Source organism: Hyperolius riggenbachi, chromosome 3 (genome assembly GCF_040937935.1).
Source record: "Hyperolius riggenbachi isolate aHypRig1 chromosome 3, aHypRig1.pri, whole genome shotgun sequence".
Taxonomy (NCBI): domain Eukaryota; kingdom Metazoa; phylum Chordata; class Amphibia; order Anura; family Hyperoliidae; genus Hyperolius; species Hyperolius riggenbachi.
Window position 1 is genome coordinate 330,876,192 of NC_090648.1, and position 26,379 is coordinate 330,902,570.

The window sequence follows — 26,379 nt, forward strand, 5'->3', positions numbered from 1 at the left end:
TTCAGCTTTGACGTACCTTAGTTAACAACTTGCTTAAGCCGGCGGGAGCAGGCGTGGCTGTGCTGCGATCGCGTCATTCAGATCGCCGCATACAAAGTGGATAATACGCTTTGTAATGTACACAAAGCGTATTATACAGGCTGCCTCCTGCCCTGGTGGTCCCAGTGATCGAGGGACCACCAGGGCAGACTGCAGCCACGCAGGTAAGCACCCAAGCACACTGATCTCCCCCCCCCCCTTCCCTCTGATCGCCCCAGGGCTGTGGAGTCGGTCCAAAAATTCACCGACTCCGACTCCTCAGTTTAGGATTCCACCGACTCCGACTCCTCTAATTTGCATATTACAATTTTCTTGATTAGAAGTATGTAACATGAAATTCATGTCTCTTAACTGCCAACGCTTAGGAATTTTACAAGACAACTGAAGTGAGAAGGATATGTAGACTACTATATTTATTCCCTTCAGACTAAAACTAGTCCTTGGTAAGAGTACTTGTAAAAGGTACAAACCGGAACAAAGAACATCTATCAGGCCCTAGGCAATGTAACTGTGGGTACATGTAAGACTGATGTGCAGGTACTCTGCAGGGGAATGAGGAGATTCTTCCTCTATTACACATTCTTCATGCACAATCTGAACAAGGTTTATGGGTGACAGACAACACCTCTGTGTTTAATGTGCACAGCATTCTCAGTGGATTCCCTGCAGCTCTGTGGGGAGTGCATATGTAGAGTATAGTATTACTGTGTAACAAAGTAAACCTGAGACAGATGAAATTAAAGTTTTATACAGACCTGGGGCTTCCTCCAGCCGCCTTCAGGATAATCAGTCCCTCGTTGTCCTCCTCCTCCACCACCTGGATCTTCTGCTATTAGTCCAGGTACTTGAGCCAGTCGGGCGTAGTGCGCATGCACACACTCCACCGCCAGGAGCATACTACACCTGTGCAGCACTATTGCGCAGGTGCAGAATGTTTCTGGCTGTGGATGCGGCCGGACAGCGCTGACTGGCTGAATTACCAGGACTCATAGCAGAAGATCCGGGTGGTGGAGGACAGCGAGGGACTGATTAGCCTGAAGGGGGCTGGAGGAAGCCCCAGGTATGTATAAAACTTTACTTTTCATCCGTCTCAGGTACCCTTTAATTTGTAGTCACCAAACCAAATTTTAACAACATATCAAATTATTTGATTTCATCAGCAAAGGGAGTGCATACATTTGCATAAATCAGCATCAATGCAGAATTACTTCCATCTCATTGACCATCTCTATTAGTGACACAGCTACACATCAGGCTTTATTCTTACAGCATAGATGTTATTTAGTATATATGTTACGGCCAGAACCCGAAGTTTGGCCACTTCTAGTTCTGGCCGGCCACTTCTGGTTCTGGCCGGCCAATGTGCGAAGTGGCCGCTGCGCTGCCGCCAATGTTAGAAATGGATTTATTCCTGTCACATTAATGTATCTTCTGGCCGCAGCGCAGCGGCCAAACGTATAACCACTTAGTTAATTTAATGCAATTAAGCCGGCGGCAATGTAACAATTCAAGCCGCCGGATTTTTCTCTGCCTCTCTCTCCTTCTCCCCCCGCCTCTCTCTCTCTCCTTCCCCCCGCCTCTCTCGCTCTCCTATGGGTAGCCGGCGGGGACACGAGTCGTTCGTCGCGGCAGGGAATCCTGCCGTTCTTGCAGAGCGGGTGCTGGCAGAAGCAATGTCTGCAGCCTCCCCGCTCTGCTTTCCTGGTGCGACGAACGACGAATATTTTCTATTTTAATTACAGTTACAAATTCATTAGGAGTCGGAGTCGGTGCATTTTTTCCCGACTCCGACTCCAGGCACCCAAAATTGCCCGACTCCACGACTCCGACTCCACAGCCCTGGATCGCCCACAGCACCCCTCAGACCCCTGTTTGCACCCAATCACCCCCTAATCACCCATCAATCACTCCCTGTCACTATCTGTCAGCGCTATTTTTTTAACTAGTCCCTAAACTGCACCCTGGGGGCTCCTGATCACCCCCCACACTCTCGAATCCTCCCCAGACCCCCCCCCCAGACACCCCCCACCCCTGTGTACCGTATTCATCTATCCTCCCCTGTAATCACATGTCAATCACCCGTCAATCACCACCTGTCACTGCCACTTATCAGATCAGACCCTAACCTGCCTCTTACGGGCATCTGATCACCCTCCCACACCATCAGATCGCCCGCAGACCTACCCTCAGATCACCTCCAAAGTGCATTGTTTACATCTGTTCTGCCATTTAATCACCCACTGATCACCCATCAATCACCCCCTGTCACCACCTGTCACTGCTACCCATCAGATCAGACCCCTATCTGCCCCTAGGGCACCCAATCACCCGCCCACACCCTCAGAACGATCTCAGACACCCCCCCGTGTACTGTATACATCTATTCTCCCCTGTAATCACCTGTCAATCACCCGTCAATCACCCCGTCACCACCTGTCACTACCTCCCATCAGATCAGAACCTAACCTGCCTCTTAAGGGCATCTGATCACCCTCCCACACCATCAGATTGCCCGCAGACCTACCCTAAGATCACCTCCAAAGTGCATTGTTTACATCTGTTCGGCCATCTAATCACCCACTGATCACCCATCAATCACCCCCTGTCACCACCTGTCACTGCTACCCATCAGATTAGACCCCTATCTGCCCCTAGGGCATCCAATCACCCGCCCACACCCTCAGACCCCAGCCCTGATCACCTCGCCAGTGCATTGCTTGCATCTATTTCCCCCCTCTAATCACACCTTGAGACACCCATCAATTACCTCCTGTCACCACCTGTCACTCCCTAGCACACCTACCCATCAGATCAGGCCCTAATTTGCCCCGTGTGGGCTCCTGATCACTCGGCCAAACCCTCAGATCCCCCTCAGACCCCCTTCCGATCACCTCCCCAGTGCATTGATTGCATCTATTTTCCCCTCTAACCACCCCCTGAGACACCCATCAATCACCTCCTGTCACCCCCCCTAGCACTCCTATCCATCAGATCAGGCCCAATACAACCTGTCATCAAAGAGGCCGCCCTGCTTATGACCGGTTCCACAAAATTCGCCCCCTCATAGACCACCTGTCATCAAAATTTGCAGATGCTTATACCCCTGAACAGTCATTTTGAGACATTTGGTTTCCAGACTACTCATGGTTTTGGGCCAGGGCAGTATAGGGGCCCTAAACCGTAAGGAGTAGTCTTGAAACCAAATGTCGCAAAATGACCTGTGAAATCCTAAAGGTACCCATTGGACTTTGGGCCCCTTGGCGCAGCTAGGGTGCAAAAAAGTGCCACACATGTGGTATCGCCGTACTCAGGTGAAGTAGTATAATGTGTTTTGCAGTGTATTTTTACACATACCCATGCTGAGTAGGAGAAATATCTCTGTAAATGGACAAGCGTGTGTAAAAATAATCAAAAAAATTGTCATTTACAGAGATATTTCTCCCACTCAGCATGGGTATGTGTAAAAATACACCCCAAAACACATTATACTACTTCTTCTGAGTACGGCAATACCACATGTGTGGCACTTTTTTGCAGCCTAACTGCGCTAAGGGGCCCAAAGTCCAATGAACACCTTTAGGCTTTACAGGGGTGCTTACAATTAGGCACCCCCCAAAATGCCAGGACAGTAAACACACCCCACAAATGACCCCATTTTGGAAAGTAAACACTTCAAGGTATTCAGAGAGGAGAATTTTTTTTTTTTTTGTCGCAAGTTAGAAATGGAAACTTTTTTTTTTGTCACAAAGTCTCATTTTCCGCTAACTTGTGACAAAAAATAAAATCTTCTATGAACTCACCATTCCTCTCAGTGAATACTTCTGGATGTCTTCTTTCCAAAATGGGGTCATTTGGGGGGTATTTATATTATCCTGGAATTTTAGCACCTCATGAAACATGACAGGTGGTCAAAAAAGTCAGAGATGCTTCAAATGGGAAAATTCACCTTTGGCACCATAGTTTGTAAACGCTATAACTTATACCCAAACCAATAAATATACACTGAATGTTTTTTTTTTGTTCAAAGACATGTAGCACAATAAATTTGGACAAAAATGTATACAGAAATTTTACTTTATTTGAAAAATGTCAGCACAGAAAGTAAAAAAAAAACATTTTTTTGACAAAATTAATGTCTTTTTTGATGAATATAATAAAAACTAAAACTCGCAGCGGCAATCAAATAGCACCAAAAGAAAGCTGTATTAGTGACAAGAAAAGGAGGTAAAATTCATTTAGGTGGTAAGTTGTATGACCGAGCAATAAACCTTGAAAGCTGCAGTGGTCTGAATGGGAAAAAAAAGGCTCTGGCCCTTAAGGGGCGAAAAGACTGTGGTCCTCAAGTGGTTAAAGAGAGCCCGAGGTGGGCTCAAAAAATGAAAAAAAAAAAGTAGACTACCTTATCCGGGGGGCTGAGTGGATCAAGTAGCAGCAAAAAAACCTCGCTCCTGTGGACCGCACTGGCCCACTTTGACTTTTGTGATCTATAGGTCACGACGCTGCAAGGAGAGACTGTGTGCCTCTTGCAGGGAGGCGGTAGAGCAGCAGGGGGCGTGGCCAGGTAGAGAGAGCTGCCCAATGGCAGCTCTGGAAACCTTGCAGGAACGCCCCTGGCGGGTGTTTTGAACAGGGAATCCCTCTCCCTGTGTTTACCTCCAAGATAATCCTCTTAATCTCGGGGGGCTATAGCGTGGGGGGGGGGGGGGGCAGAGAGCGGCAGTGTGGGGGCACAGAGGCATGTCATGAGACAGAGAACATGCCTCTGGGTTCCATCCGCCCACCTCGGGTTCTCTTTAAGACCAATATGTTGGAGTTGTCCATGTGGAAGGGATTCACTGGCCTTTCATGGAAACGATGAGGATTCTAAAGGTTAATGCAAGGCACTATGGGATACAAAGTAAAGCAGAGTGTGGTGATAATGGAGAGGTTACTTGCCATTTAGTATTAAGGGACGACTTGGAGCTATGGGAAAATGATTATGGGAAGGCTCAGGTTTTTTTTATTTTGCTTTGTTAATGGCCATGAAATTTGTAATCTGCCACCCTAGGCAAGGCAGTTTTTTCAGCGAGTATGTAGAAGACATTCAGTGACGCATCCTGCAGATTACCTGCGCTCATTGCCTCGTAAATTAGTTTACAGATGCACCGTGGGCACCAATGTACTGTGCTTGAAGTGATGAGGTGAACGTAAAATCTGTCTTCAGAGCAGCTTCACACACGTTCCTGTTTGGCTTTAAGATTGCAGGTTATTTTATTGATTGTTTTCTCGCGTCTCTGGCAATTCTCTGGAGACTAGAAAAGGCTTGAAAATGTCGAATACAAACCTGAATTAAGTGAGTGCATTTAGTCGTTCCTAGTAGCAACAGTATCCATGGAGGGTTCTGAATTACAGTTTATTCAAAAAGAATTATGCTGGGCTGAATACTGTAGTTTGGAATACCTGTGGAATAAAATTAGCATAATGTCATATTAATACATTATATATGCAGTTTTTCTTTTTTAACCCTTTGAATGAAATGCCATGTGTCTAGTAAAAAAGTCAGAATTCTGGTGACATATATGTTTTCTGACACTTTTATTGCTTGTGTATTTCTTCACATTATGCCCTGGTGACTATGGTAACAGAACATGTCAGCCTAATATAGCTACAAGTGGTCTTACCCAAGAATTCACTTTATAAAGCTGGGTTTCACATACCCAAAGAAAATTGTCGTTTTTTTGAAGACCAGAAATGCAAATAATGAAAATAGTCATGAGTATAGCAAAGCCACAGTGAAAACAGTGTTTACAGTCTTAAAGAGGCAGTGTAGTGACATATAGTAGAATGCAGTAAATTCTTGAGGATAGTCACTATTACAATAATTTTTCCCGTATTACACTTACCATATCCATATATTGCTGTAAACTGGTATGTAGCTTCCCAGTCCTTGCAGTGATGTTGCAGCCTAGGCTGTTTAGCTATGCAGAGTTCTCCTCCCTGAGCATTCTAGGAGACCAGGAATTATTTTCTCTGGCTTCAGAGTTTTCGGGAAAACCACCATTTCGCTTGACTTGACAGGACCAAAGATGTCGCCAGGTGTGATAAATTTCAGAATGGAAATCGGGTTGAGAATATATTTTACAATGGGCAAATGCTGATGAAAAAAAATGTATATATGAATATTGTAAAAAAAAAAAAAAAAAGTGGTGTTTTCACTGCAGCTTCATTAAGACGTGGAATAAATGTTGCTAGAAAAAAATCTTTCCCCAGTAATCTTCCAGGACAAACACTATGAGATTGGCTCCTCCACAAATGCAGGAAATGCTGCTACTGAACAAAACCTGCAACTAACCCAGAACATTACTACCTGTAGTTAAATTCTTGCACAATTTATTGTGCCACATAACAGGGGAATTCTAAAAACTAGTTAACTAGTTTAAAATAAAACACACTGCAGTGGAATGCTCTGCTAGACTAGACCCCACTCAGCTGCCAGATCTGGCTCAAAGTACAGCTGAATGAGAGGCATATAGTGCTGCTATATCTATTTCATTTTAAAGGGAACTTGAGGTGGGAGGGATATGGAGGCTGTCATATTTATTTGCTTGTAAACAATACCAGTTGCCTGGCAGCCCTGTTGATCCTCTGGCAGTGTTTGAGTCAAAACCCTGGAACAAGCATATGGTGACAAGGTGAGTCAGAGTACCTGATCTGCATATGCTTGTTCAGGATCTGTCTCTTAGAGATACAGGATCAGTAGGACTGCCAAGCAGCTGATATTTAACCAGTTCCTGCTATATGGATGGATGAATCCATCCAGCAGGAGCTGCTTAGTGGCAATCTGGATGGATTTATCCATCCAGTGGTGTTGTGCCTGGACGGATTGTTTCTGTCCTATGAAGTCCAGTCCTACTATATATCAGATATCAAGAGTCTTGATAATAATGTTAGCCTCAGCTCCAGACCAGCAATTGCTTGGCTTAATGCTCTCCTCTTGACCAGTTGGGACAAATGTAAGAATATCTAAATTTCAGATTTTGTTTGCCTCTGGAGATAGTTTTATCTTTCTTATGGTATTTTGGAATAATCAAACCCGACAATAGGAAGTCTCTGTTGATATCCCATGGAATTCCTTTTGATTGCAGATGAAAGTTCCAGGAACTGAGGGCTCATCATAGTTTGGTTTGGGGACGGTGTATTCCATCGGAAGGGAATTCAGCTGTGAACTCTTCTGAGTGCAATGATGTATCTAAAAAACAGTAATGTATTAATTTGTTCCAATGTTGCTACAAATGTAACATACCAGTATTTAAACATGGGTGAACCAGATCTGTTGAACTCCAGCTGGAAATCAAAAATTATTTTTTGACATGGTGGAACAGAATTTTTTTTTTTTTTATTGTAAGCCTTACACTTAAAACTTACCTAAACTGACATGTGACATAATGGGATAAAAAACAGATACAGTACATAAAGTTGCGGTACTAGTTCTTCTAAGGAATTGTTTAAAGGATACGTCCAAGGAGATTAAAAAAAAAAATTCACTTACCCGAGGCTTCCTCCAGCCCCTGGCAGCCGTCCTGTGCCCTCGCCACAGCTCCGGTGGCTCCCGGTGTCCTCCACTGCAGAAGCCGACCTCGCCAGGTCAGCTTCTTCTGCGCTCCAGCGTGCGGCTCATGTGGTCGCGCTGACGTCAGGAAACAATGCTAATAAGGTTTTAGTGTTTTCAGAGGGTCATAACTTCTGTTTGTTTTGAAGCTGTATGAATCAGATTTTACGTTAGACTGTCATGGCTACTGTTTAGTATTTAGTCTTATTTAGTAAAATAAGTTATATGGATACAACTTGGTCAACAGTCAAGAAGACTTGTTCAACGTTGATAAAGTGAAGTAATACCACTGCTGTAAGAGAACCATTACACACACCTTTCATTTTTGACCTGCTTATTTGTGTTATCACACATTTAGCATTGCTTTGAGCATTTCACACAAATGACTTTTCATAAATTACTTATGCATCACCTAATTGATAAAAATAACCTTTCAGCTCATTGACAAGCAAAATAATCACTCAAAGCAAGTTGTTCCTGATTAACTTCACTTCAATATTACTTTTCTTGCCTTAATTATATTTGTGCTCTTTTGGTAGCTTAAAAATGTATCATAGATTTGGTGAAAACAAAGGAAAACAAGTGAACAAGCTTTGTGAATCAAGGCCAATGTATGACACACGCACACACACTTCTGCAATGCAATCAGCCTGGGCACTCTTTCCTGCAGCAGACTTTTTAATAACGCAGAGGCTGAATTTAATTAGTTCATGTTTTTCCAATAAATCACCTTGGAATGAATGTATCTTTGAAACGAGTTAGACTTCTGAGTAGTATTTGGGAGTGCATGGATTGATTTCCCACTGCTCTTCTCTACAGGTGATCAAATATTTGAAACTAAATTTGTTGTTAAGAAATTATCTCATCTGAGCAGAAATGGTACATGAAACATCTTAGCTGCAGTGGCTACATCATCACATAATTTTTCCCTGGTTTATGTCTATTTTTCACGTATCGGACTGCTGTCCCAGCAGGCCAATTCTGTGCATTCAGCATTTGAAAACTGTTGATGAACAATGGGAATGCTTAAAGAGACTCCGTAACAAAAAATGCATCCTGTTTTTTATCATCCTACAAGTTCCAAAAGCTATTCTAATGTGTTCTGGCTTACTGCAGCACTTTGTACTATCACAGTCTCTGTAATAAATCAATGTATCTTTCCCCTGTCAGACTTGTCAGCCTGTGTCTGGAAGGCTGCCAAGTTCTTCAGTGTTGTGGTTCTGCTATGCACTCCCCCCTCAGGGGGGAAAGAAACACACAAATGATCTCTTGAGATTCAAAAGGAAGGCTGTATACAGCCTGCTTGTGTATGGATGTATTTTCTATGTGTGGACATGCTGTACATCAACCTACTTCCTGTTTTGGTGGCCATTTTGTTTGTTTATAAACAAACTTTTAAAAACTGTTTTTAACCACTTTTAATGCGGCGGGGAGCGGTGAAATTGTGACAGAGGGGAATAGGAGATGTCCCCTAACACACTGGTATGTTTACTTTTGTGCGATTTTAACAATACAGATTCTCTTTAAAGAGAACCCGAGATGGAGGGAATTATAAGTTTTATACAAACCTGGGGCGTTCCTCCAGCCCCTCCATGCAGATTGTTCCCTCGCCGCCTTCCTCCGCCTCCTGGATCTTCTCAAATTGGCCATGGAAAGTCCTTCGGTCTGTGGTGCACTGCGCCCCGGTCACTTCTGCGCCTGTGTAGGACTACTACGCAGGTGCAGTACGCTCCCGGCCGCAAGAGCGCTATGGGGGAGCACACCAACCGACCCCGACTAGAGGATTTTTCAGAAGATCCAGGAGTCAGAGAAGGACGGTGAAGGAGCGACATGCCTGGAGGGGGCTGGCGGAAGCCCCAGGAATGTATAAATTCCTCCCCCCTCCCATCTCAGATTTTTTTTAGCCTTGTCCCTTACATTCCTTTGTTCCTAAGCCAGCAATCCGTTAACTGTCTTGGTTGAGCGCTAGCTGAGAACATTGTTCTCCCCACTCACCCCACTCTGTGCTGCTTTGTTTTGCGCTGCTTTATTAACCCGCCTACCTCATGCACACAGTAACAAATCGCTAGCGACCCCTCTGTATTACCTCTGCCCATGCCGTCACCCTAGGGATTGATTTCCGAACCCTGCTGCATGACTGTCCTCGTTGTTTGCATGGGTGACTCTCCTCGTTGTGTGCACAGGGCTGTACTGTACCCCTTTTTTAAGCAGCGATGCAAACAAGCTCACAGGAAGATAGTGCATCAAGGCCTCAGTATGAGGGGTCAATAATCAACAAGACCAGAGGATAATGGATCAAGCAAACCTGGGATGGGATTTTCAAAATTGATTTTGTATCCTCACCTTTATTATATCAAATCATAGCGAAAATCACTAAATGATGATGGAACATGCATTTGTATAATTGTAGGTAAGCACAGCATAACTACAGTTACCTATAATAACCACTTTTTTTCTAATAAATCCAGAACAATGCAGATTTCTTACAAAAATATTGTTACCGTTCCGAAGAGTTTCCCTCACTACCGCTGCATTGATTTGCAGTAACTTTTGCATAATTCTGTGTCATCCTAGAACTATAGAATCCTAGAATTATCTATGTACTTCAAGTAAAGTAGAAAGTTGGCACTTAGCCAAATCTTTGTATTAAACGCCTTTAGATATCTGTGGCAATGGAATATGGGGAAGCAGAAACATCTTTAGACCTCCGCTGTAGATGGAAGTAGTTTTGTACTAAAATACCGTTAGATGTCCATGACATATGGATGTGAAAACACAGAATACCTTTATGTTTCCTCAGCAGTCTAAGGGTTAAGTGTTAATGGTTAGAGCTTAGAGGTCAGCATGTGATGTGTGTTGCATTTTTGGGTACACAAAGTATGAAAGTTATGAGTGGCTGGAAAGTGTACTGGTTAAGGGCTCTGGCTTTGATATGGGAGACCAGGGTTCGAATCCTTGCTAGAATCAGTACCTATTTAGTAAGACGTTCTTGGGCAAGACTTCCTAACACTACAGTGCTTTGTGTCCAACAGGAGAAAAGCGCTATACAAATGTTAGGGTTATTTAGGATTATTAAAGCTTTGTGATTCAGCAGGTACTGGAGGCTGCATCAAGCAGAATAGTCAGCCATTTATTGTGAAATTGTCATGTTATTATGAATGCTTACGCTAATGACTTTTTTTTTTTTTTTTGCACCTTTTGTAGGTTTTACTGGAAAGCCACTGAAAAGGTTTGAGAGTTTGGATGGGCTGACTCAGCAGCAGATAGTTACCAGAGTGGAATGGTTTGTTGAAGAAATAAAAAGACATGATGTTTTACCTCCTAGTGTTCAAATTGATTGCCGAAGCTTTGCATCACAGAACAGAGAACATGTATGTTGCAATGTTTAAAGTGTATAACCTCAAGTGGCATGTAACATGATGAGATAAACATAGCAACATGTAGTACTAGTGCTAATACTAAAATATATTTGATATCTGCATGCACACAAGAGCCAATTCTACTACTACTAAGAAATAGTTTGAAGCCCCTTTCTGTTTTCCAGTACAGCAACAGTTAAAAAAAACAAAACAAAAAATGAAATTGTTATCTATATACAGTGGGTTGCAAAAGTATTCGGTCCCCTTGAAGTTTTCCACATTTTGTCACATTACTGCCACAAACATGCATCAATTTTATTGGAATTCCCCCTGAAAGACCAATACAAAGTGGTGTACACGTGAGAAGTGGATCGAAAATCATACATCATTCCAAACATTTTTTACAAATAAATAACTGCAAAGTGGGATGTGCGTAATTATTCGCCCCCCTGAGTCAATCCTTTGTAGAACCACCTTTTGCTGCAATTATAGCTGCAAGTCTTTTAGGGTATGTCTCTACCAGCTTTGCACATCTAGCGACTTAAATCATTGTCCATTCTTTTTTGCAAAACAGCTCCAGCTCAGTCAGATTAGATGGACAGCATTTGTGAACAGCAGTTTTCAGATCTTGCCACAGATTCTCGATTGGATTTAGATCTGGACTTTGACTGGGCCATTCTAACACATAGATATGTTTTGTTTTAAACGATTCAATTGTTGCCCTGGCTTTATGTTTAGGGTCATTGTCCTGCTGGAAGGTGAACCTCCGCCCCAGTCTCAAGTCTTTTGCAGTCTCCAAGAGGTTTTCTTTCACGTTTGCCCTGTATTTGGCTCCATCCATCTTCCCATCAACTCTGACAAGCTTCCCTGTCCCTGCTGAAGAGAAGCACCCCCAGAGCATGATGCTGCCACCACCATATTTGACAGTGGGGATGGTGTGTTCAGAGTGATATGCAGTGTTCGTTTTCCGCCACACACAGCGTTTTGCATTTTGGCCAAAAAGTTCCATTTTGGTCTTATTTGACCAGAGCTCCTTCTTCCACATGGTTGCTGTGTCCCCCACATGGCTTTTGGCAAACTGCAAACGGGACTTCTTATGCTTTCTGTTAACAATGCCTTTCTTCTTGCTACTCTTCCATAAACGCCAACTTTGTACAGTGCATGACTAATAGTTGTCCTATGGACAGAGTCTCCCACCTGAGCTGTAGATCTCTGCAGCTCGTCCAGAGACACCATGGGCGTCTTGACTGCAATTCTGATCAGCACTCTCCTTGTTCGGCCTGTGAGTTTAGGTGGATGGCCTTGTCTTGGTAGGTTTACAGTTGTGCCATACTCCTTCCATTTCTGAATGATCGCTTGAACAGTGCTCAGTGGGATGTTCAAGGCTTTGGAAATCTTTTTGTAGCCTAAGCCTGCTTTAAATTTCTCAATAACTTGATCCCTGACCTGTCTTGTGTGTTCTTTTGACTTCACGGTGTTGTTGCTCCCAATATTCTCTTAGACAACCTCTGAGGCCCTCACAGAGCAGCTGTATTTGTACTGACATTAGATTACACACAGGTGCACTCTATTTAGTCATTAGCACTCATCAGGCAATGTCTATAGGCAACTGACTGCACTCAGATCAAAGGGGGCCGAATAATTATGCACAACCCACTTTGCAGTTATTTATTTGTAAAAAAAATGTTTGGAATCATGTATGATTTTCGTTCCGCTTCTCATGTGTACACCACTTTGTATTGGTCTTTCATGTGGAATTCCAATAAAATTGATTCATGTTTGTGGCAGTAAAATGGCAAAATGTGGAAAACTTCAAGGGGGCCGAATACTTTTGCAACCCACTGTAAATGAGCTTGTTGACAGCTTGTCAAATTTAGTCCCTTTCATGAAAAGTAAGTTGAAGCCAATATAGTTGAGAGAGAGTCAAAGAAAGCCTGAGATAGGGTTTAAGAGCTGAAAAATTCAAAGGATCATCACATCTGTTTGCTTTTCCATTGAGAAAGATTTGTTACAGCTCCTGTTTACAATGAAGTCTTAAAAATTAAGCGCTTAAACTGAACATGAAAATATGAGACTCAGTTCTGTGTTTAATTTACCTTCAGTAAAATACACATGCAGTTACATATCTAACACATGTACCTATCATCTCATACGTTTCTTTTCACTGCAGGTTTGCTTTAAGCTTGTACACTTCACAAAGGGTTGTGGTGGCAATTAGCAGTTTGTGAATGCTTATGCACATAGTCAACAAGTTGCCCTGTCACTTGCTGCTGCTATGATAATCCTGTTTAACACAGGTTTCTTTTATCCAACCTTCACCCTTTGTCCTATAATAGTGGAGGGAAAGAAAGAATTAAGTCAAAAAGCTTGACTCACTCTACTGGGTTTGGATGGCAGTATAGGTCCTATGTGGATTATGAATGTAACAAAGTATCTGGCCAAGTGAATAAAGCTTCTTCAAAAGAGGATCTACTTTAGACCACCAAGCCACCTTGTTAATAAATCCCCAACTATGTACAAAAACCTTGTGAATGGCACTCAATACCAGGCCGGTCAGCTGACCTCAGAGCTGGTAACCATTGGTTGATCACTTTAGGGTGGCGCCAGAGAGCACTGCTCTATATATGGTTACTGCTGGCTACTCTCAAATTGTCTGCTGTTGCAATCACTACGTGGAAGCACTCAGACCTTAGTCAGATCCAACAGTGTGTTTGAACCAGGAGGACCTGGGAATTCACACTGAGCCAGATTACTTGTGTTATTATTCTGTTATACATCAGACTAGTTCCAGGGTGTAGAGACCACGGACCTCACACCCAAGAATAGGGAACTTGTGTTATCAATCTTATACATCAGACTAGTTCCAGGGTGTAGAGACCACGGACCTCACACCTAAGACAAGGGTACTTGTGTTATCATTCTGTTTTACATCAGACTAGTTCCAGGGTGTAGAGACCACGGACCTCACACACAAGACTAGGCATTGTTTGATATGTGTTATGACCTTTTGCTTTCCTGACTATTCCTCTGCTTTCTGATTCGGTACCACGCATATCTGATATTCCGTTGCCAAACCCTGCCTGCCCTGGATACAGAATCAGCCTTCTGTCTTTGTACTTTGTCTGTCCGTGTGTTGCCGACCTGGCTTGCCCGACCTCGAGAGCTATCTCTCTCCACTAAAGAGATAGTCTCCAGATCAGTCAGTGACATCCACCTTTAGGTGTCACTCACTCTCTGCTCCTTCCTACCTTCAGCCTGACTCCACCCCTTGGAGAGTCTCAGGCTGCTGGAAGTTTTCTGTACTCTCTATAGCAGTACTTCCTGTACTGCCTAGGCCACCTGCTCCTCAGGTGGGTTACTCAAAGTCATACTGTTACACCAAACACTCAATATATATATTTAGAGGTGTCCAGAGGTTAGCACTATATCTGTATTATTGGTGATTCTGCAGATCATCCATAATCAGGTATGATCTGTATTCTTGGTGATACTGCAGATCACCAATAATCAGATTCTCTGCAAGCTGACACCGATCGTTACAGTTTTAAGGGAAAATATGGTTTATCAAGTATAAATGGGCTGAATAGCATAACCACAGTTCTAATACAGGTATATTATGAAAAAAAGAGCAATTCAAGTGTCACCCCATTCCTGTGAACACACGGGGGGATAGGAAATATATCTCTAAGACTTAATCATTTGCAGTTCTGCAGAATGATTTAGAGTAAGAGATAGTTATACAGTACTTCCCATCATTGTGCATCTCCATGACGTGTATTCATTATGAAGAAGCCTTACTTCTCCCTTCTAAAGAGAGAAAACTTAATCATACAGTTGGAAGGTTTTGCACAATCTCCCGCTAGAGATTTGCTCTTGTTTGTCACCAAGGGAACAAAGCAACTCCATGATCGAAACCATTTTACACTCAATACTTTGAACATAAATTATCTTTCTGGCAAGAAGTCCCATGAGCCCTGTAAATTGAAGTTACTGCACAGTATATGCCATGTAAGAAGCTTTGTGTCTTATAATTCTTTCCAACTTTGTAGGCCCAGTCTTTACATTTATATTAGCCAATACATCTTTAGAAATTGTGTTTGGCGAAACTTTACTGCAGAAACCCATTACATTTATCAAAAGTGAGAACATAATGAGCACATAATGAATGAAAGCCCATCCTGTTTATTGTAATGGGAATTTATCTTGGCATTTCATAAATATAGGCGCTAGATGGCATGTAGCTGGGGGGGGGGGGGGGGGGTGAAGGAGCCAACAATGAGTGGAGTTTATCATAAGTTAGAACAGTGGTATCATCCTAGGTGTGGCGGCTGTGGCCTTCTGCAGCCCCATACTTATATCTTCTGTCGTTTATTGTAGACCTGCTGCTGGCATAGTCGGATTTGTGGAAAGGCCACAAAGGTCATGGCCTTGTGTGCTGAAAAAGCAGAAGGGCAGCAGAACTTTGGGAGATATGAGGCTGTGGCCCATATCCAATTCATTTTTCACCTGAGTTATCTCCTAGGAGATAATTTTCATCTTATCTGTAAAGTACATTTTAAGCATTTTCCAAATTGAAAATGTACCCAAAAGTTGGTGAAAAAGTACTGTCAAACTTATTTTGAGTATTTTCTTGCTTGCTGGTGACTTCAAAGGCATTTTATGACAAGTTGTAAAAATATCACCTAGGAGAAAAAGGGAATTACATATAGCATTGTATGTCAAAATAAATCATCTCTCCTGCTCCGAAGTGCTGTGCTGCATGCGCTGAATGCCTGACTTCTAGAGCTTTGTGAATCTTGCTTACTTCTTGGTGCACAATGAGACAGTTCTGTCCCCTGATAAATTGGAAACATACAAGCTTCAGTTTAGTGCCAGTATTGTAGAGAAGAATTTATGATCCGGCAAGGTTTACATTCTCGGGAATATCAGCTCCACTTTACAAATCAAGCTGAGCTTAACAGCATTGCTGGTCAGACTTGAGCCATTCCTTCTCCTCTCACTCCCCCCACCCTTACATATTCAGGAGATCAGTATCAGCAATAAAAATAGAAGCAAAAGGGTTTCTTTGATTATGGAGTAACCAGAGTCTCTTCTGTTTTGTTAACCAACACATCTTCATCTTTTCTGAGCAGGTCTAGCTGCTGTTCTAGAGAGTTCACATGAGAGATCTTCATAATATCTAAAGAGGACCTATACTGACAAACTACAAAAGTCACCATATATGACCTAAAATGGTTTGATTTGGGGACCGGCTTACCTGAAGACTGCCCATGTCCTTTGCAGGGGTTAGTTGGTTTTCAGCTCCTACTATGGCATTTAATTCACTAAGCAGTTTAGACTAGTCTACAGATGGTTTTTAGTCTACTGATGGTTTGGTGTAATGTTTTAGATCTGTGTTTAGACCTGGTCTAACATTCAGTAATTACACAATTCACAAAGGCAAACGGAGTAACCACGCCCACTTTTTCTGGCAGAGATTAGACCAGCTGATTTCTGTAGGTAAATTAATTCTGTGAGGTATTTTAGATGTGAGGATGGAACCGTTTGAATTCATTATGCAGGAGTTTAATTGTACGCACAGGAGAGCTCATCAAAGGAGAAGGATGTCAGTCATAGCTACTCGTTTGTGAATTGCATCTTTTGATCATTTCCCCTGCTTTACCGACCTAATTACCAAATGTTTTAGACCAGGTCTAAAAACAAATCTAAAACATTTGGTAATAGTGATTTCCCCTTTGATGCAACTGACCAAACCTTCAGTAGACTAAAAACCATCAGTAGACTAGTCTAAACTGCTTAGTGAATTGAGGCCAATGCTAGTACTTAAAGCACACCTGATTAGAGAGGGATATGCAAGCTGACATTTATTTCATGTTAACTGTTTCAGATGCTAACTGTCTTCTAACCTTGCTGCTATGCTCAATTGTGAGGATTCCCCCTTACCCCACTGGAAAATAATTCTAAGTCATGTGCACAGAGGAACACTAAGTTAAGAGAATGTATTTAATATTCCTAAGATAAAATATAAACATTCCACATATATAATAGGATCAATATTGTACCAATTACAGTATTACACACTTAAATCCACTTCCCACAAGCATACAGCGCTACCTGGTAACCCTCAAAAAAGTTGTCTACCTAAGATAAAAAAAAATATAGATGTAAAAATGTACACAGAAAATATGTATCCGCCTCTAAATATGTATCCACATTTATCTCAGGAATATTAAATAAATGATCTTAACCTAGTGTTCCTCTATATACATTATTTATAAGTGGGATTACACTCTGAGTATCACTTAGGAGCTGAAAGATATGTGGTAAGCATAGATGACTCCAGTGGCCATGGTACTGCCAGAGGCTAAATAGTGAAGTAGAAGAAAAGCGCTGTGCACCAAAGCAATATGCTTGCAGTTTTATTCCACAAGGGTCACATACAGACAGCCAAGACAATAGGGGGTAGCAAATGGCCTAACAGCCGTTTTCTCGGGAAAAACAGCAGCCCGTTTCCTCAGAGAGGTCGCTGGCTGTTTGCACACTGCAGCTGCAGCAACCAAGTACAAACCTTCACAGCCAGTTTTGAGTGCTATCCTACCTGCTTTCTACTCTGCTTCGGTTACTACAAGACGCTGTATGCCAGTAATTGTGACAGTGAAATTGCATGCCTCTTACTGCAGTGCAATGGCAACTAATATTACCAAGTTTTGGCAAACAGATTTTTTCACATTACGGATACATGTATTATTATACACCAAGATGTAAGCATCTACTTTTTATTTTTATTTATTTTTGCAATATTTAGAAACATAACATAAATAAAAAGACAGCAATGCATTCAGCATATTGTATGTAAAATATAGATTGTAAGTAATGGGCAATGCAGTAGGTCAAGTATAAAACACAATAGAAAATAGCTATAAAGGCTAGCAATATTTATAATAGCTCTTATAAGCCCGCCAGATCAGAATAACATCATGAGCATGTAGGATCACTGAGCAATATGGATTGTTGCTCAGTCGGCCTATGCGTCCAAAATTCTATCAAACAATGGGGTGGATTCTCTGATGCTAAAGGTAATTTTCTCCGTAATGTATTTGGAATGGATTTTGTTAATTAGCTTAGGCTTTGAGGGGGGCAGGGACTTCCAGGTCTTGGCCAGGAGTGCCTTGGTGGCGTGGCAGGTCTGGCCTAAGAGTTTATTCTGGTGCTTAGATGGTTGGGAGAGGGGTTTGTGAAAGAGGGCTGACCATGAGTCCGGTTGGATTGCACTCCTAGTACATCAGAGGCCAGTGAAAAGCTAAGGACCCAAAATCGGAGACCAGTGGCAACACTACCAACAATGGACCTGGTCAGCTGGGGCATTGCAACCATGAAAACAAAGGTCCGAGGGAACAAGGCCCCATTAGGCGGGCTGGGCCGGGGTTTGTAAGCATCTATTTTTGATCGATTTTTAATTTCATTAGTAAAAAATGTTTATGGTTTTGGCATGTGACACAGTTAATGAGAAAACATTTAGAACTGAACTGCCAGGCATCTCCCGTCCCATGTCTTGCTGTCTGTATCTACTGACTATGGCCCTGTACTTTAAAATAAAATCTTTTCTGGTTAGCAATGTCGTGTTCCTCATTTCTGGAAGCTGGAGATCTGGATGTCTGATTCTGAGCAGTGGCTGAGTAATATGACAATCCTCATTAGTTTGATAAATTAGGCTGTCTTTTTTAGCTTTCCATTTCTCATTAAGCAGTTTACTGGTGCACTACATGAGTATGTCTGTGTGTAAGACTTGATTACTAAGCAGCCCCAGTCCTCTTACCACTTGAGGTGATGCATTTTTTTTGCCTAAAGACTGTGGCTTTTTCTAATAACCAGAGCTTCAGGATAGCAAGCTGAGCTGTTTACCTCTTGTTCATGGTAAATAAACTGGCTTAAAAAGGCACTGTAACAACATATAACAATGTAGTAAATCATTCAGGATACACCATTTATCCTCAGCATTAGAAACACTTCCTATATCCACAATATACTGTATATTGCTGTATATTGGTATGTAACTCTGCCCTCGCAGTCATGCTTAACTTAGGCTATTTAGTTACGCAGCCTTCTCTTCCCAGTGCACTCTGGAAGACAAGGGGCCATATGCAATTCACTTTTTCACCTGAGTTTTCTCCTAGGAGATATTTTTTGATCTTCAATTTAAAATAACTTTCCAGCTATTTTCAACTAAAACAGTACCAAAAAGTAGGTGAGAAAGTACTATCAAAATTATTTTTAGTATTTGCTTGCTTGCTGGTGGCTTAAAATGCATTTTATTGACAAGTTTCAAATGATCACCTAGGAGAAAACTCAGGAGAAAAAGTGAATTGCATATGGGCCCAGATGTTGTTTCTAATCACTTCGGAACATACAGACATTGCGCAGTGATGCTTCTTGTCAGCAGTGAAGATGTCGCTACCTGTGATAAATTTAAGAACGTTAATAGGGGTTTTACAATGGATAAACACTAATGGAATAATTAATAAAGTATTATTGTAAAAAAAGAAGGAAGGAATTTTATTCTAGACAATATATTCAGTAAAATTTCTCTTTAACAGAACAGTAGACTAAATTTCTCAATATGTCACTCTGTGTGTAAAAACAATGGAAAATGACAACATACACGTAATTATTGCCCTTGCATACCTTAGATCTTAAAGTGTACCAGAGATGGTACACTAGCCACTATTTATACTTACTTGGGGTTTCCACCAGCACCATGAGCACTGGGGCTTCCCTCGCCATCCTCCTCGGGTCCCCTGCTCTGGCGCTACGACTCCCGGTAATCTGGTCAGTCGTTACCTTCTGCACATGCTTGGCCAAGTGCACGCCCCTGCTGTGTTCCCGTCCTCTGGAGCTCCAGGGGACAGGAGCGCAACGAGGGGTGTGCACACGGGCCGGGCCGCGCATGTGCAGAAGGCTGCGATTGCCCAGATTACTGGGAGTTATAGCAGCAGAACAGGGGATCCAAGGAGGACGGCGAGGGAGACCCTGGTGGGAGACCTCATGGGGCTGGAGGAAGCCCCAGGCAAGTATAAATAAGGGCTAGGAAATCATCCAAGGTTTCCTTTAACCTCTTACCAAAAACAAAATCGTGGACAATGTTGCAATGAAAATGCCAAGCTACTGCAAACTAGAAATCCCTAAAATAAACATTGCTGGCATAAGAATAACCTGAGCCATGGCTGTGGTATTTAACACTGAAGAATTGAAGTAGGAGAAAAAGGGCTTTGTAGGTGCCCTGGAAAAAAGGCAACCGCCATAGGTGCCCATTTTAAAATCTGTGATTTGCGGTAGTGTATGGAAATTTGAGCATGCAACGAACCCGCAAATCTGTAATTTGCATAACGGTACCAATCTGTGCCTGCTATTTGATCACATACCACCCTCCATGTGCCCAAATGTCCTTGTATTGCTGCATATCCCAGCTTTTGGTGTGTGTGTGTGTGTGGGGGGGGGGGGGGGCAGGTTAATGCTTAGGCACCACGGGCGGGGGTGTTGAGGGTAGGCGCCACCAGTTGGGGAGGGGGGGGGGGGGTTAAGGGTGTTAGGTGCCACCAGGGGTGGTTATGGGTTATGCATAAGTAGATGGGAGGGTTAATGGTTAGGTGTCGGTAGGGGGAGGGTTAAGGGTTAGGTATTGGTGGAGGGAGTAGAGGCCTGCGCTGGTCTAATTTTTCAGACCCACAGCCCCACTACCCGCACCCGACCTGTAACCCACTTTCTGGTAAATCTGGTACCCGCACCCGACCCACAAGCCTCCAGACCCGCAACCTGGAATTCAGTGGTAGAACATCAGTATTTTGAGCGATATTCTACTAGCGGCAATCCCCTGCGGCCGTTTTTTCCAATGCCCTTGGACTACTGCTTGGTCTATTACACCAGATCACATTTTACACTGGTAAGGTGGGATCATCATGGGATGCTTGATGTTTCAAGTCAACCAAGCTGTGCTTCATCTGCAGTATTTTAGTGACCAGAAATTGTGATGATTTTGTATATCAGTATTTGACTGTAGCCTTTCTTCTCAACTCTTCTGTTAAATACCTCTGTAATTACAGTTTTTGTTTTTGTTATAGACACTCACACACACACACTCACACTTTCTCCTGAATGTTAGTCTACTTTAGTGGCAGGTCGACATTTCAGAAATCCCTTGTGCAGTGGAATGTTGAGGTCCTCTTAAGCACTCGTGGTTGCTATGGCTATGTGCTTGTGAATTTCTATGGCTATGTGCTTGTGATGCCACTTTGCAAATATGTCAGAGCTGAGTGGGTGTATACAGTATTGTAATCTGCATGCCCGACTGCCCATTATTTCACAGTTCCTTGTCACATCTTGCCCATCTCGTTAACTACTCCACACTGCTTATGATCGGAGTGCAACCACTAGCATCAGTCATGCTGGTGATGGGTATTCAAAGGCTGACACAAAGGTCATCACATTTGTCTTCATCTCTATAAAATCAGAATCCAAAGTCAGTAAACTGCACACATGGCAGTTATCAACAGTTAACTATTTCTGCACCAATACGTTTTATAAACCTGCACTTTATCACTTGTGGAAGTTTTTGATAGCAGTTTCAGAATCATTTTTTTACACACACACACTGCTCAGCTCTCAGCCAGGTATCTTGCACTGCAGTGAAAATAACTTGATGAAAAAAGTGCTTAATTGTTAAAATAATTTATTCATAAATGATTTAGTCAGTGTTTGCCCATTGTAAAATATTTCCTCTCCCTGATTTACATTCTGAAATGTATCATGTGGCGACATCTTTAATGCTGGCAGGGGATGTCTGTGGAAGGAGATGATGCTTCTTTGGCAGGTGGAAACAGCTGATATTTCCCACAATGCAACAAGACTCCAACAGTGTCACGTCAGTACCTAGGTGCTGACATCACACTGTGGGAGGGGTTTCACTACAATATCAGCCATACAGCCCCCCCCCCCCCTTTCCCGATGATCTGTTTGAGAAAAGGTATAAAGATTTCTTGTGGGAAAAGGGGTATCGGCTACTGACTGGGATGTTCAATCCTTGGTTACAGTTCCTCTTTAAATAAAGGGGAGTGGGGATGAGCAGGAGGTGCCCTGAAGGGGGAACTGCAAAATAGGCTAATTATTAAATTATACATCATCCAACACTGCAGAGGGCTGAAAGGAAGACCAGTAACATTAAACCACTTCACCCCAAGGCTGTATTTACCCTAACAGACAAGAGCGATTTTCACCTTTCAGTGCTCATCCCTTTAATTTGCCAATAGCTTAATCACTACTAATCACAAATGAAATAATCTATCTCTTGTTTTTTTCACCACCAATTGGGTTTTTTGGGGTTGATATTTGTTTTCAGTAATTCATTCATGTTCTATGCATTTTAAAGGGAAATGCAAGGGAAAAATGAAAAAAATACACGATTTCTCCAATTTCACCTACTATGGTTTTAATCTAAACACTGCTACTGTACATAAAACCCACACATTTTATCTGCCTATTTGTCCTGGTTATCACAACATTTTAATTATGTCCCTAATACAAAGTATGGTGACAATATATCATTTGGAAATCAAGGTGTATTTTTTGGGGGGTGGTTTTTTTTTTCACTATTTGCACGTGCACGGGGATGCATGTGCACCCGCGGGAGCCTGCACACGCACAGCGGCAGCAGCACTGTCTGACTTAAAAACATCCTGGAGCCATTAACCTCCTTGGCGGTAGCCCCGTGTGTGACACGGGGTAAGCCGCCGGAGGGTGCCGCTCAGGCCCTGCTGGGCCGATTTACATAATTTAGTTTTTGCTACACGCAGCTAGCACTTTACTAGCTGCGTGTGCATAACGATTGCCGCCTCTACCTGCCGATTCGCCGCTATCCGCCGCGCTGCCCCCCCCCCAGGCCTCTTTCGCTGCCTGGCTAATCAGTGCCAGGCAGCGCTGAGGGGTGGATCGGAATACCCGCTGACGTCACCACGATCGTCGACATGGCGACGAGGAAGCCCATACAGGGAATCCCGTTCAGAACGGAATTCCCTGCAGGGTAAAAGCGCCGGCGGCGATCGGAGGGGTGGGAGGGATAGCGGAGGGAGGGGGGAAGCATGTAGCTAGAGCCTTCCCCCTCCTGGATCAGATTTCCTGCTTTACATGCTGAGAGCTCTGATAACATGGGAGGGGCTGCTGCTGCAGGAAAAATCTCTGAAACAGACAGGTGTGGCTGTGTGATCTGTGTGCTCTGTCTGTGCAGCCAGTCATCATTTTTATCTACTGTATGCAGTTTCATTACTATGAGAGACACGTCCTACAGGCAGCCACACAGCATACCAGAATAATAAAGTTGAAAGCACACAGATGAAATGCTGCAGCAGCAGCCCTGCTTGTCTATAGTCTCATAGAGGCTAGACAGCACATCCAGAACACCTCATAACCTGGAAGCAGAAGGGATATGAGCCGGCGGCCATACTGGATATTTCCTGGAGCAATAATGGATAAAAAGCACTCAAAAATGCACACCAGAGTGGCAAAATTATCGGGTAGAGCATTTACTCTTTACAAGCTATCAACTGATATGTTTATTTTGTGTGAATCGTTCATCTCTGGTTCCCTTTAAATATACAGGAAGAGGGTAGCTGTTTAATGGGTAGTCTATTAGAGATGCTCAGAGAGAGACGACTAATTCTGAATTTATGCAGCTTGGAACCGCATCAGTCAAGTGCTTATTAAATATTTTGATTGGACAAGTTCCAGGCAGCATGAGGATTCATTACAGTTACATCAACTTGGAATTATTAGCAGCTCACGGCCTATCTCTGATCTGCATTTTACACAAAACATTAAAAAGTACAAATTTCATATTTGGAAAAATAATGTTTGAGTGTCCACATCCACTGAGATATGCATAGCAGGCTGAAAAGTTAAAGGACAACTGAAGTGAGAAGAATATGGAGGCTTCCATATTTATTTCCTTTTAATCAATACCAGTTGCCTGGCAGCCCTGCTGATCTGTGTGGCTGCAGATGTGTTTGAATCACATCAGAAACAAGCACACTGCTAATCTTGTCAGATCTGACAATAATATCAAACACCTGATCTGCATATGCTTGTTTAGGATCTATGGCTAAAAGTATTAGATTCAAAAGCATCAGCAGCACAGCAAGGCAACTGGTGTTTAGAATGTAAATCAGGGTGAGGAAAGGTTTTACAATGGGCAAACACTGATTAAATCATTTATAAATGAATATTGTAAAAGAAAAAAAAATACTTTACATTTTGATGATGTTATTTTTACTATACTTCATCTTTAAATAGAAGTAAGGAAGTAAAGGACAAGTGTATCCAGAGGGCGATGGATGCTGCCACATTTATTTCCTTTTAAGCTATACCAGTTGCCTGGCTGTCCTGCGGATCCACTGCTTTTAATACATTTAGACACAGACACTAAACAAGCATGCAGCAGATCAGTTGTTTCTGACATCCTTGTCAGATCTGACAAGATTAGCTGCATGCTTTTTTTCTGGTGTTATTCAGACACTACTGCAGCCAAATAGACTAGCAGGTCTGCCAGGCAACTAGTATTGTTTAAAAGGAAATAAATATGGCGGCTTCTGTTTAGCTCTTACTTCAGTTGTCCTTTAAACACATCTTGTGTTGTAGTATAAGTAGGGTATCCTATGAGAAAAAAAAACAATAATAGGAACCATCTATAATGCAGAATCAGGTGGAAGCCTGTCGCTTTGTGTATTTTGGTTTTACTGACCTTTTAATAGATTAATTTAATTTTTTTTCTCTTAATTTGCCTACATATATTTTCATGTTTCACAGGTGCTGGATTTGTTGTGGAAGTTGATCTCATATGATCTCCTGTTTACCTGGGAACTTTCAAGTCAGCTAATGCACAGTGATGACAAAGTTGTGTGTTCTATTCCTTATAAGGTAAACTCATATAAAGTTACTGAAAAATAAATAAACGTGCAAGGAACTGTTTAGTTAGCATGAACATGAGGTGCCATACTTACCGGTTACTCTAATTTCATAAAAGGCCTCAACAAGTGTATGTTTGAATTGCAAGGGTTTGATCAAGCTATATCAGAAGAGCACGCGTCTGCTGTGGAGGTGATGATATGATGCATTGCAGGGTTTATCTGTTAGAAAGTGGAAGTGACATACTGCAGTTATGTACAAAGAAAAATGCAGCATCTCCACGGTTTGGGTACTTTTATGTGTAAAAGAAAGGGTAGTTAAATCTATGGGCAGGGGAAAAGCAAACAGCTGTTTGTGTAGTGTCTGCCGTGCTGGACTGGTGCGCACCATGGCGAGATTGCTCTTCCTCAGTGATATCAGGCAATGTCTGACTGCCTTATCAACTTTCGATGGTTCTTTCTCTACCATTGTTAAAGCTTACATCTATTTTTTTTATTACATTTTCTGCTGGCTGTTCAGTACCTGCAATGAGAATCTGTTATGGAGGGCAAGTCTGCCATTGTGAGTGACCACGGGTATAGGCCGGGGAAACAAGGTTCGATTTTGGTCCGGAGTGGGAGCCTGAGAACTGGCTACCACCACCACACATCCAAGTAAGGACCTATTTGCTGTATAAGTAATGTACCTGCCCTCACCGTGCTTTGCAGACCAGGCATCTGTGGTCAGATGGACCCTTGACTCAGCGCTGTGTGCCAGAGATGACACCACTTGCCTTTAGCGAGAATCTGTTATGGAGTGCAAGTTAGCCATTCATTCAACTGTGTGAAACTTTCGATGGTACTTTCTCAGTAGCATGGTGACCACAGGTAATGGCCGGGGAATCCTGGTTCGATTCCGGTCTGGAGTTGGAGCCTGAGAAACGGCTACCACCACCACACAGCCAAGGAAAGCAGCAGGCACGCTGTGGGCAAAGGAGCAGGAATGGCTACCACACATCCAAGGAAGGCAGCAGGCATGGCATGCACGTCCTGAGGTAGTGACCAAAAATAACTATACAGGAGGACTTTTGAGGCCCTGCTGCATATGAGATGAATCAACTTTAAATCCTTTAACGAGAATCTGTTATGGAGGGCAAGTCTGCCATCCATTCAAGTGAAAGGTATGCACTGACTGCCAAGTATAATACAATGTGCAGTCAAAGATGCAGTGAAAGGTATGCAGTGACTGCAAACAGCTGTTTGTGTAGTGACGGCCGTGCTGGACTGGTGCGCACCATGACGAGAGTGCAGGTGATGGCGGCTTTCCAGCCCATATGGTCGCCGTGCTGAGGTAGCTGAATGACAGAACAGTGACTGTCCAGATGATCAAATTTGAAATTTGGTCTGTCCACAATGAAGCAACAACCTTATTATCTTGCGTGTATCTCCCTCCCCCCCCCCCCCCCCC

General features: G+C 42.8%; 1 protein-coding gene across 1 annotated transcript in view; it reads left to right on the plus strand.

The window, feature by feature from the left end:
• The window catches only part of LOC137562325 (uncharacterized), a 228,780-nt gene that overhangs the window by 15,857 nt on the left and 186,544 nt on the right, over positions 1–26,379 (plus strand). The window contains exons 3-4 of the mRNA XM_068273662.1: positions 10,832–10,998; positions 24,835–24,945. Coding sequence (XP_068129763.1) covers positions 10,832–10,998; positions 24,835–24,945 — 278 coding nt within the window. The remainder of the gene's footprint in view (positions 1–10,831; positions 10,999–24,834; positions 24,946–26,379) is intronic.